The 17,106-nt window shown below is 45.8% G+C and overlaps 1 protein-coding gene across 1 annotated transcript in view; it reads left to right on the top strand.

The window, feature by feature from the left end:
• The first annotated feature begins 6,723 nt into the window (after window positions 1-6,723).
• Window positions 6,724-17,106, top strand: part of LOC138658224 (receptor-type tyrosine-protein phosphatase alpha-like) — a 210,577-nt gene continuing 200,194 nt past the window's right edge. The window contains exons 1-3 of the mRNA XM_069745730.1: window positions 6,724-6,901; window positions 9,910-10,083; window positions 16,113-16,289. Coding sequence (XP_069601831.1) covers window positions 6,817-6,901; window positions 9,910-10,083; window positions 16,113-16,289 — 436 coding nt within the window. The 5' untranslated portion in view covers window positions 6,724-6,816. The remainder of the gene's footprint in view (window positions 6,902-9,909; window positions 10,084-16,112; window positions 16,290-17,106) is intronic.

Here is a 17,106-nt window from a genome sequence, read left to right as displayed (position 1 = left end):
TATACAAGGGACCTGAGACCAAGATGAGTCTCCAGAATACGGCTCTGTGCCTCCAGGGTTAGAGGTGGCAGCACATACACGCCTCTCAGTTTGTCTGGACGTTCTCAGAACTGGAGAATGCGCAATTGTCAGAACTCTTATACCACGGACCTGAGACCAAGATGAGTCTCCAGAATACGGCTCTGTGCCTCCAGGGTTAGAGGTGGCAGCACATACACACCTCTCAGTTTGTCTGGAAGTTCTCAGAACTGGAGAATGAGCAATTGTCAGAACTCTTATACCAGGGACCTGAGACCAAGATGAGTCTCCAGAATACGGCTCTGTGCCTCCAGGGTTAGAGGTGGCAGCACATACACACCTCTCAGTTTGTCTGGAAGTTCTCAGAACTGGAGAATGAGCAATTGTCAGAACTCTTATACAAGGGACCTGAGACCAAGATGAGTCTCCAGAATACGGCTCTGTGCCTCCAGGGTTAGAGGTGGCAGCACATACACGCCTCTCAGTTTGTCTGGACGTTCTCAGAACTGGAGAATGCGCAATTGTCAGAACTCTTATACCACGGACCTGAGACCAAGATGAGTCTCCAGAATACGGCTCTGTGCCTCCAGGGTTAGAGGTGGCAGCACATACACGCCTCTCAGTTTGTCTGGAAGTTCTCAGAACTGGAGAATGCGCAATTGTCAGAACTCTTATACCAGGGACCTGAGACCAAGATGAGTCTCCAGAATACGGCTCTGTGCCTCCAGGGTTAGAGGTGGCAGCACATACACGCCTCTCAGTTTGTCTGGAAGTTCTCAGAACTGGAGAATGCGCAATTGTCAGAACTCTTATACCAGGGACCTGAGACCAAGATGAGTCTCCAGAATACGGCTCCGTGCCTCCAGAGTTAGAGGTGGCAGCACATACACGCCTCTCAGTTTGTCTGGAAGTTCTCAGAACTGGAGAATGCGCAATTGTCAGAACTCTTATACAAGGGACCTGAGACCTTACACGTACAGCCGTTCCCAGCAACGGCATGAAGCAGGGCCCCGTTTTGGAGATGTATGAGAGCTATGAATTCCACCACTGGGATCCTCCTCTATTTGTGGAACATCCTGAGGACTTGCTATACATTTTCCCGGTGGCAGCCACCCCTTTTTCATTCAATGGTAATGTAGTGGATTTCCAGTAGTCGCATATGGAGGCTATACTTTGTACTGTGAAACTGCTGACAGATCCACTATCAGTATTACAAACTGCATGCCATCTTACATAGAACTGTTAGACCTGATGAGACTGGTGTGCTTACTTTGAAAATCCATGTCACAATAGCTGTATAATTTCTTGTGAAAAGTTCTTTGCCAGATAATAAAATCATAAAATATCATCTGGAACCAAATGATGATGCAGCTATTTAGTCATGGATTGTCAAAAAATTCCTCCAGCCTCACCGGGTGTAAGGGAGTTATTGAAACTGGTGACGGCCAAGCCTCGTACATGCGCCGTGCTTGCTCCCAGGGCTTTAACCCTGCATCTTTTTACATTTCTGGTGTGGAAATAAATCTCCTGCAATCTAACAGGAGCCGTTCTGGCATCACTGGGGAGAAGACGGAAGCGGAGATAAACTGCGTCTGTCTTCTATTACTTGCCCCATGATGTTCAGTGATGACCATGAAGGGAGCAGAAGAATGAAATCTTCCAATACTTCTACAGGACCTGGGATTATGTGGCCGCCGGGTGACTGCGGCAGAGCGGCTTTGTCCTAGCACACCCAGCTCGGCCCTGCCTGCGACTTGTCACTATAGGGGTAAAAAAAAAAAGCAATAAAGAAAAATGAAGTTCTCCAAAAATCCTTTATCTCTTTGGAGACAAATCATGTCAAAAATATAAATATGTAGAAGAAAAAAATAAAGTCTCTCAAAACCAAAAATATGCATATAACCATAATAATCCTGAGATTATAATCAGCAGATTATCTGGTGGGAAATGTGAACAGTAAAAAATATTTAAACAAAAAAATAGACTAAACCCAAAAGGTTTTTTTTTTTTCAATATTTGCACCACAAAGTGTATAAATTACACAATAATATATAATGTACCTGAATAGAACACTAAAAACAATAAGTGCTTGGTGCAGGACAAACAATAATCCAACGCAGCAGCAGCAAAAAAAAGAAAAAAAGATGCTGAAAATGGGACTGAAAATGGGACGGGCAAAAAAGTCTGCCTGTAGTCGGCCATTCTGGCCTAGTCATCAAGGGGTTAATACCGTGTGCAGCTTGTCGTGTGATGTCTGGTGACAGTCGTGCTGTTTGTCTGATCTTAGGACCTATAGTGAGTGACAGAAGGAGAGGAAGCAGAATTCGGGATTTGCTGGTGCACCAGGAAAGTCTTATCTGGAGTTTTCTCGAAGAGGAACTGGAGATCCTGTGACTGCGATTCTCCAGGAATCCGGACTGTAAGGCTGTGTGCACACGGTCAGGATTTCTTGCAGAAATTTCCTGTGCAAAACGGGACATTTTCTGCAAGAAATCCGCATGCGTTTTTACCGTGATTTTACCGCATTTTGTGGTGCGTTTTTTTGCGGATTTTTCCGGAGGTTCCCAATGCAATAATATAGTGGGGAAATCTGCAAAAAAAAATCCGAAAAATTAATAAACATGCTGCGTTTTTACCGCGAACCGCGATGCGTTTCTTTTTCGTGGGAAAAAAATGCATCATGTACACAAAAAAATTGCAGAATGCATTCTAAATGATGGGATGCATAATGTACGCGTTTTTTTTCCACGTTTTTATAGCGCAAAACCGCGATTAAAAACGCAACGAGTGCACACATGGAGCGACATCACTGGGGAGACGGCGGCCGGGGAGGCTTTGTGGGCTGGTGGATAATTTCAGATTGCTTCTTCTCTACAGGACTGGATCAGATCCAGAGAATCGGGTCCGACATCTCCTCCTGCTCCTCGCTCCTCCTCATCTGCTCCGGGCAGCGCAGGATCCAGATCACTAAAAAAATGACACTATTATTAAATGTCAGTGACTTATACTGTATGTAGAAACAAAAATAAAAAATGACACAAAATGACAAAAAGCAGAACCATATTAGGGGAATCATTCCTCATCATTACTCATGGGATCAGCGCCCCACCACAGGTTATATTTATCAAGAAAGGCATCCGGACCCCGTGTGCTGGTGTAGAGAATCAACCAACACAAGATTGTGAGGCACAAAGCGCCACAGCAATAACTCTTCTGCTTCTTTACTGTAAAAGCAGCAAGACTCTGGGTTCTTTACTGTATAAGCAGCAAGACTCTGGATTCTTTATTGTATAAGCAGTGAGACTCTGGATTCTTTACTGTATAAGCAGCGAGACTCTGGATTCTTTATTGTATAAGCAGCGAGACTCTGGGTTCTTTACTGTATAAGCAACAAGACTCTGGATTCTTTACTGTATAAGCAGTGAGACTCTGGATTCTTTATTGTATAAGCAGCGAGACTCTGGGTTCTTTATTGTATAAGCAGTGAGACTCTGGATTCTTTATTGTATAAGCAGCGAGACTCTGGGTTCTTTACTGTATAAGCAGCGAGACTCTGGATTCTTTATTGTATAAGCAGTGAGACTCTGGGTTCTTTATTGTATAAGCAGAGAGACTCTGGATTCTTTATTGTATAAGCAGAGAGACTCTGGATTCTTTATTGTATAAGCAGCGAGACTCTGGATTCTTTATTGTATAAGCAGCGAGACTCTGCGTTCTTTACTGTATAAGCAGTGAGACTCTGGATTCTTTATTGTATAAGCAGCGAGACTCTGGATTCTTTACTGTATAAGCAGCGAGACTCTGGATTCTTTATTGTATAAGCAGCGAGACTCTGGATTCTTTACTGTATAAGCAGCGAGACTCTGGGTTCTTTACTGTATAAGCAGCGAGACTCTGGATTCTTTATTGTATAAGCAGTGAGACTCTGGGTTCTTTATTGTATAAGCAGAGAGACTCTGTATTCTTTATTGTATAAGCAGAGAGACTCTGGATTCTTTATTGTATAAGCAGAGAGACTCTGGATTCTTTATTGTATAAGCAGCGAGACTCTGGATTCTTTATTGTATAAGCAGCGAGACTCTGGGTTCTTTACTGTATAAGCAGTGAGACTCTTGATTCTTGTATAAGCAGCGAGACTCTGGATTCTTTACTGTATAAGCAGCGAGACTCTGGATTCTTTATTGTATAAGCAGTGAGACTCTGGGTTCTTTATTGTATAAGCAGAGAGACTCTGTATTCTTTATTGTATAAGCAGAGAGACTCTGGATTCTTTATTGTATAAGCAGAGAGACTCTGGATTCTTTATTGTATAAGCAGCGAGACTCTGGATTCTTTATTGTATAAGCAGCGAGACTCTGGGTTCTTTACTGTATAAGCAACGAGACTCTGGATTCTTTACTGTATAAGCAACAAGACTCTGGATTCTTTACTGTATAAGCAGTGAGACTCTGGATTCTTTATTGTATAAGCAGCGAGACTCTGGGTTCTTTATTGTATAAGCAGTGAGACTCTGGATTCTTTATTGTATAAGCAGCGAGACTCTGGGTTCTTTACTGTATAAGCAGCGAGACTCTGGATTCTTTATTGTATAAGCAGCGAGACTCTGGATTCTTTACTGTATAAGCAGCGAGACTCTGGATTCTTTATTGTATAAGCAGTGAGACTCTGGGTTCTTTATTGTATAAGCAGCGAGGCTCTGGATTCTTTATTGTATAAGCAGTGAGACTCTGGGTTCTTTATTGTATAAGCAGAGAGACTCTGGATTCTTTATTGTATAAGCAGAGAGACTCTGGATTCTTTATTGTATAAGCAGCGAGACTCTGGATTCTTTATTGTATAAGCAGCGAGACTCTGCGTTCTTTACTGTATAAGCAGTGAGACTCTTGATTCTTTATTGTATAAGCAGCGATAATCTGGATTCTTTACTGTATAAGCAGCGAGACTCTGGGTTCTTTATTGTATAAGCAGAGAGACTCTGGATTCTTTATTGTATAAGCAGCGAGACTCTGGATTCTTTACTGTATAAGCAGCGAGACTCTGGGTTCTTTACTGTATAAGCAGCGAGACTCTGGATTCTTTATTGTATAAGCAGTGAGACTCTGGGTTCTTTATTGTATAAGCAGAGAGACTCTGGATTCTTTATTGTATAAGCAGCGAGACTCTGGATTCTTTACTGTATAAGCAGCGAGACTCTGGGTTCTTTACTGTATAAGCAGCGAGACTCTGGATTCTTTATTGTATAAGCAGTGAGACTCTGGGTTCTTTATTGTATAAGCAGAGAGACTCTGTATTCTTTATTGTATAAGCAGAGAGACTCTGGGTTCTTTATTGTATAAGCAGCGAGACTCTGGATTCTTTATTGTATAAGCAGCGAGACTCTGGATTCTTTACTGTATAAGCAGAGAGACTCTGGATTCTTTATTGTATAAGCAGAGAGACTCTGGATTCTTTATTGTGTAAGCAGTGAGACTCTGGAACATGAAAATCTCTGAGATGGACTTGTATCCTTGAGATTGCTGATATTGTTCTTCTTTTTTTTTTGGGTGGTTTTCAAGTCCTTACAGTTCTTTTCTCCCCTTTCTGTTCTTCATGCTTAGTGTGGCACACAAAGGCACGATGCAAATTGAGGCTTCTCCCCTTTTTATCTGGTTTCAGGTGTGATCATCATATTGCCCACACCTGTTACTTGCCATGGGTGAGTGTGAACGAGCATCATATGCGTGAAACTGTTTTTTTTTTTTCCTCAAATTTGGAAAGGTGCCAACAATTTTATTAGACTAATTTTGGGAGTTTATGTGAAATGTGTAATTGCTGTAATTTTAAGGGAGAAATACTTCATTTTCTGGAGCAATTTCAAGGATTCCAACACTTTCGGCCATCACTGTACGTCCATCACAGATCAAGTCTTAAGACTGTTTAGTGAAGATCATTCTGCTGTGACTATTTTTAATGGATTATCCATAAAGCCAGAATTTTACGTAGATACCTGTTTTTTTTTTATCTTTGAACATATTAATATATTGGTCACTGACCTTTTTTATGAAATGTCAGATGTACTTTGCCCATTTTGAGCTGTTTCGCTCTTATTCTCACAGCTACAGATGAAAAAAATCAATTGAGGTGGAAAATTTGTTTTTCAGTCGCCCAATAACTTTGCACATAGAGATATGCTCCTGTGGCGTAACTGCACCGTGACTTTCTGAAATATTCCGGTTTATTAACCTTTTGGACTCATGACCGTGTTGGAGGTCAACAATAAATTGAATCCTCAAAAATACAAATTGTCTAATAATGGCACGCAGGGTATATATAATATATACATAATTCAGCACGGAGTACTTAGAGCAGAACATGGGAGATCTCTTGCTCTGATGATATTTTAACCTTAGAATATCCGAATTCATAATCTTGAAATGTTCTGTGACAACGTAAAAGATATATTTTATCTCTGCGCGGAACATTTTATTTACCGTCTCCCCATCCGCGTTAATGCGCGGGCATTATTATTATTATTATTTATTTATATAGCACCATTGATTCCATGAACTGCACTGAGGATGAGAATACAATAGAGCGTGGTCTCGGCGGAGTGAATTCTCTTCATTCGTAGAGTTTCCGGGTTTCGGCAGATGTGGTGGAGCTGAAGACAAACCACAAAGGAGGAAGAAAGCAGCTGCACATTGTTCGCTGGGTTCCTCCTCACTGAGCTGGTTTCCCTGTAATGAGATGAACCGAGTAATGAACTGAACACAATTCTGAGACTCCGGGACCAGAGCTGCTGACCGATCCCGGCTCATCATGTCCCCCATAGGGTTTTATCTGCTGAGCCTCATAGACTTGGTCATCTGTGGATTGGGAGATGATCACGGAACTGGAGGAGCAGGTAGGGATCTTCTCAGGTTCTCACGGTGGTCTTATGTCAGTGTTTTTAGTTTAGGGCTTCTTGTATGTTGTAGGCCCTCCACTAATTTATGCTTTTAAGCCAAAGCCAAGGGTGAATCCTAAATACAGATGCGATCTAGTAACTTCATTACTTTCCTGAACCTTCTCCGGATTCTGGAATGAACAGATATATGATAAACGCCGACCCTGCTCTGAACTGCGAATGAGGCCGTCCTGGGAGCTTTTGCGGCCCCCCGAGCAGGACCAGACTGGGGTCTTCTCTCCACACACCACACTCGTAAATAAAGGGGTCTGTACTTGTTTTCCGAGGATGTGTCCACCCTTGTCCACATGATGATGAGCTGAACTTCTGGTCCTAGACAGACATGACATGAAGTGATGTGTGAGGAATGAGGGTAAGCTGGTGGTGATGACTCTCCTCAACTTCAGAGTTGAGAAAACTTTTTAGTTTCACCAATAAAATGAAAGTGAAATCTCTTACAACTCCCCCTAAATAAAACTTACAGAATAGTGCCATAAGAGCACAAGGAGAATTCTCAAGACGGTCGGTCAAAAATTATTATTTTTTTTTTGGTATGTGCATATGATTTTCTTTTCATCATCTGTCTGAAAAATGCCTCAAAACCGCCCAAAAATGACCATAATGCGCAGCAATGTGAAAACAAAACTGTCACATACATGTTCAGCCTCCTATTAACCACTTCAGGGATCAGAAATCGAGAAGAGGTGAAAATAAGCTCCGTGTTCATTCTTCGGTGGTTCGCTTGGAAGTCACAAAGTCTTTATAGCTAAAAGTAAAGGAAAAAGACGTCGGCGGAGGAGCCACCTGAAAGGGACAGCAGAACCAACGGCGACGTCACCTCAGGAAAAAGACCGCAGTCTCGCTGCTGAAGTGGCGTCTCCTAGAAAAACATTGGCGTCTCCGCCGGCGTCACAAACACGTCCTGCACCAAATTTCCAAAGGCAAATACAGATTCCTCATAAAGAACTAAAATCACGTGATGGGTCCCTTTAATGATGTAGTACCTCCCTTATGACTAAGTAATCGCCGCATCCTCCAATCCTATCAGAGATACCTATACCTCTTTGTTTCAGATTGCTTTGCAAGAATCCATTGCTGGACAAAAAGCATGTTCAAGCGCACTTAGTCTGCGCCACAACATTTAGACAACATGGTGAAATACTGGGAGAATACAATCTGTTCAGGTGACGCCAAAACTGAACCTTTTGGATACCATAATACATACTGAGTTTGGAGGCCAAAAGGCAACGTATATAATCTCAAAAACACATCGTCATCAGGGCAGGTTTTCTGTATCTGAATGTCATTAGAACGTTTTTATTTTCTAAATAATGAGGAATTGAAAGTCCCTTCGAAAGTTGCAGAACTTTTCCCAACTTGATGATTAAGCTTTTTGTAAGTGAAAAGAAAAAAAATCCTCCCGTAATTGTGCTGACACTGGAGATATGGAGATACAGCAGGACGTTGGCACACTCTTCTCTGGTGTTACTGTAATTGTGCTATAAATATGTGGAAGATTCTCCATCATTTCCCTAATGTCTCCACATCAAGTGTCCCAGTATCAAGGTAGAGGATCCAAAGCAGGACTAGTCTGTGATGGGTAGGACGCTGCTTCCTTCAAAGACCCAGCATGAGGTTAGAGGAGCCAAAGTAGGACTAGTCTGAGGGAAGCAGCATCCTACCCATCACAAATACCCAGCATGAGGTTAGAGGAGCCAAGGTAGGAATAATCGTGGAGAAATGGCTTACTACCCAACACAGGTCATGTCTTGGCTCCTCTAACTTCAAAGTATAAGTCCAGGGTAAGAGGCCCCCTATCAATCACATGTCACACTGAGGTTAGAGGTAGGACTAGTCCGGGGGGAAGCGGAGCCCTATCCATCACATGTCACCATGAGATTAGAGGAGGGAAGGCAGGACAACCTCTGTGGAAGTGTCTCCCTGCAAGTCTAGTGGTGACTAATTTTTCACTTACCAACCTGCAGAGTAAAATGACAGTGACACATAAGACTTCACTAGAACGCAGTAATCTCCACGTACAGCGCTATAGTGTTGGTTTCCAGCAGTTATGGGTCTGACAGGTTAAGCGATGCGCCTTCTATTAATCCTCCGAGCAGTCGGCTTTGCTTCATGCTTGGCTTTATCTCATGTATTATTGGTAACTCATCTTTAAATTGTGACCACTAAATGTTCGACCCTAGACCCCACTTCATTGAACGGTATTTGTCTGCAGTATGATGGCTCTGATAGTGAACTTTGTGCCTTATACATTATTTAACCCCTTCATGATAGACCTTTTTCGTTTTTGTTTTTTGCTCCCCTTCTTCCCAGAGCCATAACTTTTTTTAATTTTTCTGTCAATATGGCCATGTGGGGCTTGTTTTTTGCGAGACGAGTTTTACTTTTGAACGACACCATTGGTTTTACCATGTCATGTACTCAAACGGGGAAAAAATTCCAAGTGTTGAAATTGCAAAAAAAAAAAGTACAAGTCCACAAGTGTTTTTACGATTTTCTTTACTATACTTTTCAAATTCTCAAACTGACCTGCCATTATGATTCTCCAGGTCATTACGAGATCATAGACACCAAACATGTCTAGGTGTTTTTTCACTTCCCCCATGACGGCACACCCGAGAGAAGGTGGTACCACTCCGTCGCTTCAGTTGGGTCTCCTGTCCTGACAGGGACCCTCATGCTGAACACGGTGGAAGATTTTGTCCTACTTACCCACTCCCGTCCCGGCGTGGAAGAACCCCGGAGCTCATAGCAGTGCTTCCTCCCCCAGACCGTGGTCTTATGGTTCTAGCCATCACCGGTCATGAGGTTTTGTCCTGCCATGAATATGACCAGAAAGTTCTTCCTGTGCGCGATCTTCATTTGAAGGCCTCTCCAGCAGGATGTAGACTTTGGTCACATTCACCTCATTGTCTGCGGTCCAGTCATGGTGATTTCTTGTTTTGCAGGTTGGTGTCTGCGTCCGTCTGGTGAAGGAATGATCCCAGCAAAGGAGGAGTATTATAATGTGAGCGATTCTCTGACCGTCCAATGTGCGGCTGGATATTATCCGTCACAGGAGAGCATCACATGTATAAACAGACAGACTGCTCATCAGTGGGATCCTTCTCCGACGTGTATCGGTGAGTAGCTCCTACAGATCTCTATTTTTCTATTCTCTAGAAAACCCCTTTAATAGATCACTAAAGGAAATACATTACTACATTTTTTTAACTTGGCAAATCACACTGGTTTTATCCAGGGAGGAAATTGCTATTGAATATAGAATTAAGGCGGCTATTATTTTATTATATAGAGGAAACCTGTGACAGAATGTTAATGGAGCAAAAGCCAGTGAGCATGTGCAGTATGAAGCTCCTCCCTCTCCCTCCAAATGAAGTAGAAAGCTCCTCCATCCCTCTATATGCAGTAGAAAGCTCCTCCATCCCTCTATATCCAGTAGAAAGCTCCTCCATCCCTCTATATGCAGTAGAAAGCTCCTCCATCCCTCTATATCCAGTAGAAAGCTCCTCCATCCCTCTATATGCAGTAGAAAGCTCCTCCATCCCTCTATATCCAGTAGAAAGCTCCTCCATCCCTCTATATGCAGTAGAAATCTCCTCCATCCCCTCTATATGCAGTAGGAAGCTCCTCCATCCCTCTATATGCAGTAGAAAGCTCCTCCATCCCTCTATATGCAGTAGAAAGCTCCTCCATCCCTCTATATCCAGTAGAAAGCTCCTCCATCCCTCTATATCCAGTAGAAAGCTCCTCCATCCCTCTATATGCAGTAGAAAGCTCCTCCATCCCTCTATATGCAGTAGAAATCTCCTCCATCCCCTCTATATGCAGTAGGAAGCTCCTCCATCCCCTCTATATGCAGTAGAAATCTCCTCCATCCCCTCTATATGCAGTAGGAAGCTCCTCCATCCCCTCTATATGCAGTAGAAAGCTCCCCATCCCCTCTATATGCAGTAGAAAGCTCCCCATCCCCTCTATATGCAGTAGAAATCTCCTCCATCCCTCTATATGCAGTAGAAAGCTCCTCCATCCCTCTATATGCAGTAGAAAGCTCCCCATCCCCTCTATATGCAGTAGGAAGCTCCTCCACCCCCTCTATATGCAGTAGGAAGCTCCCCCATCCCTCCAAATGCAGTAGAAAGCTCCCCCATCCCCTCTATATGCAGTAGAAAGCTCCCCCATCCCCTCTATATGCAGTAGGAAGCTCCCCATCCCCTCTATATGTGGTAGGACGCTCCCCATCCCCTCTATATGCAGTAGAAAGCTCCCCCATCCCCTCTATATGTGGTAGGACGCTCCCCCATCCCCTCTATATGCAGTAGGAAGCTCCCCATCCCCTCTATATGTGGTAGGACGCTCCCCATCCCCTCTATATGCAGTAGAAAGCTCCCCCATCCCCTCTATATGTGGTAGGACGCTCCCCCATCCCCTCTATATGCAGTAGGAAGCTCCCCATCCCCTCTATATGTGGTAGGACGCTCCCCATCCCCTCTATATGCAGTAGAAAGCTCCCCCATCCCCTCTATATGCAGTAGAAAGCTCCCCCATCCCCTCTATATGTGGTAGGACGCTCCCCATCCCCTCTATATGCAATAGAAGGCTCCCCCATCCCCTCTATATGCAGTAGAAAGTGCCCCCATCCCCTCTATATGTGGTAGGACGCTCCCCATCCCCTCTATATGCAGTAGGAAGCTGCTTCCACACACTTCAGTAGTAAGGTTCCCCTCTCCTTCCATATGCAGTAGGAAGCTCCTCCTCTACCCTTAATGTGCAGTAGTAAGCTCCTCCTTCTTTATGCAGCAGAAAGCGCCTCCCCTTCATACATGTGCAGTAGAAAACTCCTCCCTCTCCCTCTTTATGCAGCAGAAAGCTCCTCCCTCTTAATACAGTTGCAGTAGCAAGCCTCTCCCCTAACTGCATGTATAGTAGGAAGCTCCTCCTCTACCTTAAGTCCGTACAAAAAAATCTTTGTCACTGGATGAGTTAGAAACCGTACTTCCTGATTACATACTGATCCCACTCTGACAGCCATTACACTGAGCACAAAAGGTGGGAGGTCAGGAGGCAACATGGATATCCTCATCACAAAGAGGAGACGGCAATAGTGACCGGTAACGTCTGTTAGTTATAGATTCTCCCCAGAATCCCATCAGATTCCAGAGGAATCGTAACGTCTCCCTCAGATCTGTCACCAGTCAGAAGTCTGTAGATAAAAAATTACAGCACTGCCTTGGATACACCAAAACTGCAAAAATAGAAAAAGAGCAAAAAAACCTCAAATCTCAGGCTTATTTGGTAACAACATATAAACATTGTTTTAGAATACACTTTAAACCTGCAACAGACACCATTGTGAAGTCACCAGCACATATTAGTACACGTGTACTCTGTACTCCGGCTGACCGTGAAAGCATTGTACTTCTATTGATGGTATAGACCCGGACCACCGGACCACATTGCTCAGGGATGTGACTCCACCTCTGGTCTCAGCAGTTTGGTTGGCTGCTTTATTAGCAATGTTGCACTCACTCGACTAATTGTTCCTTCCTCCACACAGTCAATCTCTCATACTCCCCGATGGCTGGGACAAAACGGGTTACCACCTGTAGCAGAGTGTCCAAGGTGTGGTAATGTGTCTGTTCCGGCTCCAGTGTCGGGCTTTGCTCCCTTCACCTATGCCAACTTCTTCTGTGCAGTTGTAAGACGTCGGGGTGGTAGTTGTGCCAAGGAGCTGTAGTGTTCCCACACCCTGGAGCCTCACAAATGAAACATTATGTCCTTTCTGCTGTGTGTAATGTGCGCCACAGGACACTAGCATTAGTTGTCGGAGTCCCTTCTGTTTCTCATCTCATCTTCAGCTCCATGGGCCTCACAAACATCTCTGGAGACCATGCCTATTCTTAACAAGTTAACTTTGCTTAACAGTAGGGTTTTCAGTACAAATGCAGCACAGTGTATACAGCGTGACCTTTCTATGGCTTTCCCTGCCTTCCTGGCAACCTCTGTTATTCCTGGCAATCTCGGCCTCGCTTCTGGCAATCTGGGCCTCGCTTCTGGCAATCTGGGCCTCGCTTCTGGCAATCTGGGCCTCGCTTCTGGCAATCTGGGCCTCGCTTCTGGCAGTCTCTGCCTCGCTTCTGGCAGTCCCTGCCTCTCTTCTGGCAATCTCGGCCTCGCTTCTGGCAGTCCCTGCCTTGCTTCTGGCAATCTGGGCCTCGCTTCTGGCAATCTGGGCCTCGCTTCTGGCAATCTGGGCCTCGCTTCTGGCAATCTGGGCCTCGCTTCTGGCAGTCTGGGCCTCGCTTCTGGCAATCTGGGCCTCGCTTCTGGCAATCTGGGCCTCGCTTCTGGCAGTCTCTGCCTCGCTTCTGGCAGTCTCTGCCTCGCTTCTGGCAGTATCGGCCTCGCTTCTGGCAGTCTCGGCCTCGCTTCTGGCAGTCTCGGCCTCGCTTCTGGCAGTCTCGGCCTCGCTTCTGGCAATCTCGGCCTCGCTTCTGGCAATCTCGGCCTCGCTTCTGGCAATCTCGGCCTCGCTTCTGGCAATCTGGGCCTCGCTTCTGGCAATCTGGGCCTCGCTTCTGGCAATCTGGGCCTCGCTTCTGGCAGTCTCTGCCTCGCTTCTGGCAGTCTCTGCCTCGCTTCTGGCAGTCTCGGCCTCACTTCTGGCAGTCTCTGCCTCGCTTCTGGCAGTCTCTGCCTCGCTTCTGGCAGTCTCTGCCTCGCTTCTGGCAGTCTCGGCCTCGCTTCTGGCAGTCTCGGCCTCGCTTCTGGCAATCTGGGCCTCGCTTCTGGCAATCTGGGCCTCGCTTCTGGCAATCTGGGCCTCGCTTCTGGCAGTCTCTGCCTCGCTTCTGGCAGTCTCGGCCTCGCTTCTGGCAGTCTCGGCCTCGCTTCTGGCAGTCTCGGCCTCGCTTCTGGCAGTCTCGGCCTCGCTTCTGGCAATCTCGGCCTCGCTTCTGGCAATCTCGGCCTCGCTTCTGGCAATCTCGGCCTCGCTTCTGGCAATCTGGGCCTCGCTTCTGGCAATCTGGGCCTCGCTTCTGGCAATCTGGGCCTCGCTTCTGGCAGTCTCTGCCTCGCTTCTGGCAGTCTCTGCCTCGCTTCTGGCAGTCTCGGCCTCACTTCTGGCAGTCTCTGCCTCGCTTCTGGCAGTCTCTGCCTCGCTTCTGGCAGTCTCTGCCTCGCTTCTGGCAGTCTCGGCCTCGCTTCTGGCAGTCTCGGCCTCGCTTCTGGCAATCTGGGCCTCGCTTCTGGCAATCTGGGCCTCGCTTCTGGCAGTCTCTGCCTCGCTTCTGGCAGTCTCTGCCTCGCTTCTGGCAATCTCGGCCTCGCTTCTGGCAATCTCGGCCTCGCTTCTGGCAATCTCGGCCTCGCTTCTGGCAATATGGGCCTCGCTTCTGGCAATCTCTGCCTCGCGTCTGGCAATCTCTGCCTCGCGTCTGGCAATCTCTGCCTCGCGTCTGGCAATCTCTGCCTCGCGTCTGGCAATCTCTGCCTCGCGTCTGGCAATCTCGGCCTCGCTTCTGGCAATCTCGGCCTCGCTTCTGGCAATATGGGCCTCGCTTCTGGCAATCTCGGCCTCGCTTCTGGCAATCTCGGCCTCGCTTCTGGCAATATGGGCCTCGCTTCTGGCAATCTCGGCCTCGCTTCTGGCAATCTCGGCCTCGCTTCTGGCAGTCTCTGCCTCGCTTCTGGCAGTCTCTGCCTCGCTTCTGGCAATCTCGGCCTCGCTTCTGGCAGTCTCTGCCTCGCTTCTGGCAATCTCGGCCTCGCTTCTGGAAATCTCGGCCTCGCTTCTGGCAATCTCGGCCTCGCTTCTGGCAATCTCGGCCTCTCTTCTGGCAATCTCTGTCCCGTCCGTGCCTTTAGGCCCACAAGCTTCCTGCCATTCCCCTTATCCGGTTTAAAAGGAAAAAGTAAAAGGTTTGCCATCTCAGCTGCACCTAATCTCGGCCGTATGCCCCGGATCCTCTTTGGAATGGCTTCCGTTTAAGCTGGTGACCGCCTGCACGACACCCAGCCTGGGGCCCCTTCTTGCCAAACCAACCTTATCCCCATGGCTGGCATACTGTCCCTGTTCACTGTTGCATCTCTACTAACTCTAACCAGGAAATCCCAGCACTAAACCCCATGCTCTGCACTACATTTCTCGAACTCCTCCCGATCTGGAAAACCCCTATGTTGCCTATACCTAAGCTAATGCTCCTATTCCGTATCTCTAGTTTGCCCCCTCTATTCTAATCCCACTTTTCTCCTATGATACCTTCTATCCTGTCTCTAACTCTGTGCACGACACATATGAAATACATTCACATTACATCAACACTTATAAATGCTCTGGCACCACATGCATCAAATGTGAACAATGTTCAAAGGGAGGGAAGCATACGACTGCCTCCATCACCTCCTTACGCTATGCCTTGCTGGGATATGGTGGTAAAACATCAGAACATCTACGTCATTGCCCAATGGCTTTTAAGGCTGCTCAGGCAGCCATGTGCTGCCTGAGTATTGAGGTGGTAAGAAATACTACTACATAGTAGCTGTACTCACTTGCCTTCAGTCCAAGCAGGTATCGATCCTACAACCAGCTTTTACTCCCAAGCTCAGTCCTGTGAAAACTGGTGCTGTTCACACCTTGAACCCTGCAGCAATAAAGTACAGGCCTTTGGGTGACAATAACTGAAATTATTGGAGAAGTTTTCAAATCTACCATGTATTTTGAGGAGCTTGTAGAGATGCACGGGATGGGGGTGAACAGGATGAAGCCCCTACTGGGAATTTCTTTCAAAAACTGGATTTTCGGGAAGTACAAATCCATAATCACTTTGCAGATAAATGTTTTATTTGTTTTTTTAATGTTGACATCCCAAAATATAGTTAGATGCGAAATTTCCACACCTGATGGAGACAATGGGTACAAATGTCTTGAAATTACTCCGATTGATGAGCATTCTCACCCTACATGTCTCCTCTATCTCCTACACCGCATGTGTTCAGGTTTTGTACACTGAGGCTGAAACCGACGGGTCCGGTAATGTGGTGGATTGTCCTGACCTAGTCAGAGCCGGTGTGGTGGATGAGATCACACATGGCCTCCAAGATGTGGACAATCCTCGTCCGTCCAGTGATTATCCTTCTTATATTACAGCTCAGTGTCGGCGTCCGGCTGGTGAGGGGGTGATCCCGGCAGAGAAGCAGTTTTATAATAAATATGAATATCTGCAAGTGAGATGTCAGGATGGATATCGTCTGTCATCATACGGGTGGACCCGATGTACAAACCCCCAGACAGATAACGAGTGGGATCCTTCCCCGCAGTGTATCGGTGAGTAGTGCAAGATATAACTACAGAAATATCACTGTAACTCCATATATACATATGGGACCTGGAAATCTCTCAGGTTCGGGGCTGTTATTGGAGTCCTAAGAGATCCAGGTCAACATGTGGACCCCCAGCATTCACATGTTGGTCAGATACGTTGGCACCAGTGGCGTTACTAGTCTATAATATAAATGTTATACAAGTACAGCACATGATTCTCACTGAAAACGCAGCAATAAAATAATCTTGTAAGGAACACTTAAATAAGTCAGACAGCATAATATCACTATACACTGCACGATTACTGAACAAAACCCACTTACCAATATCAATATTAAGATTGAGATGAGGAGGAGATGAGGGCGGTGCTGAACTGTGGAGAGGACATGTAAGGTGGTAGAGAGATGAGGAGGAGATGTAGGGTGGTTCAGGACTGTTGAGAGGATGGGTAGGGTGGTAGACAGAGATTAGGAGGAGATGTAGGGTGGTGCAGAACTGTGGAGCGATTTGTAGGTGAGAGTGATAAGATTATATTAAACTCTAGAACGGATGGGCAACCAGTGCAATAGCTGGCTCAGGGAGAAGTCATTGGTGTAATGATGGAAAGGAATATGATCCTGGCTGCTGCTTTCAGGACGGATTGTAGAGGGGAGAGTTTAGTAAGAATGAGACCAATTAGTAGAGAGTTGCAGTAGTCAAGACAAGAATGAATAATTGTAACAAAAATTATTTAAAAACCTTGAGACCAACAGAATAACTGCCAAAGATATGAGAAAAACCAAAGGTAAAAACCACCATGAGTGACTATCCTGCAATTCTG

Source organism: Ranitomeya imitator, chromosome 1, assembly GCF_032444005.1.
Source record: "Ranitomeya imitator isolate aRanImi1 chromosome 1, aRanImi1.pri, whole genome shotgun sequence".
NCBI classification, from domain to species: Eukaryota; Metazoa; Chordata; class Amphibia; order Anura; family Dendrobatidae; genus Ranitomeya; species Ranitomeya imitator.
Note: the sequence above shows the minus strand (reverse complement) of the source record. Positions and strands in the feature narration are given on the sequence as shown.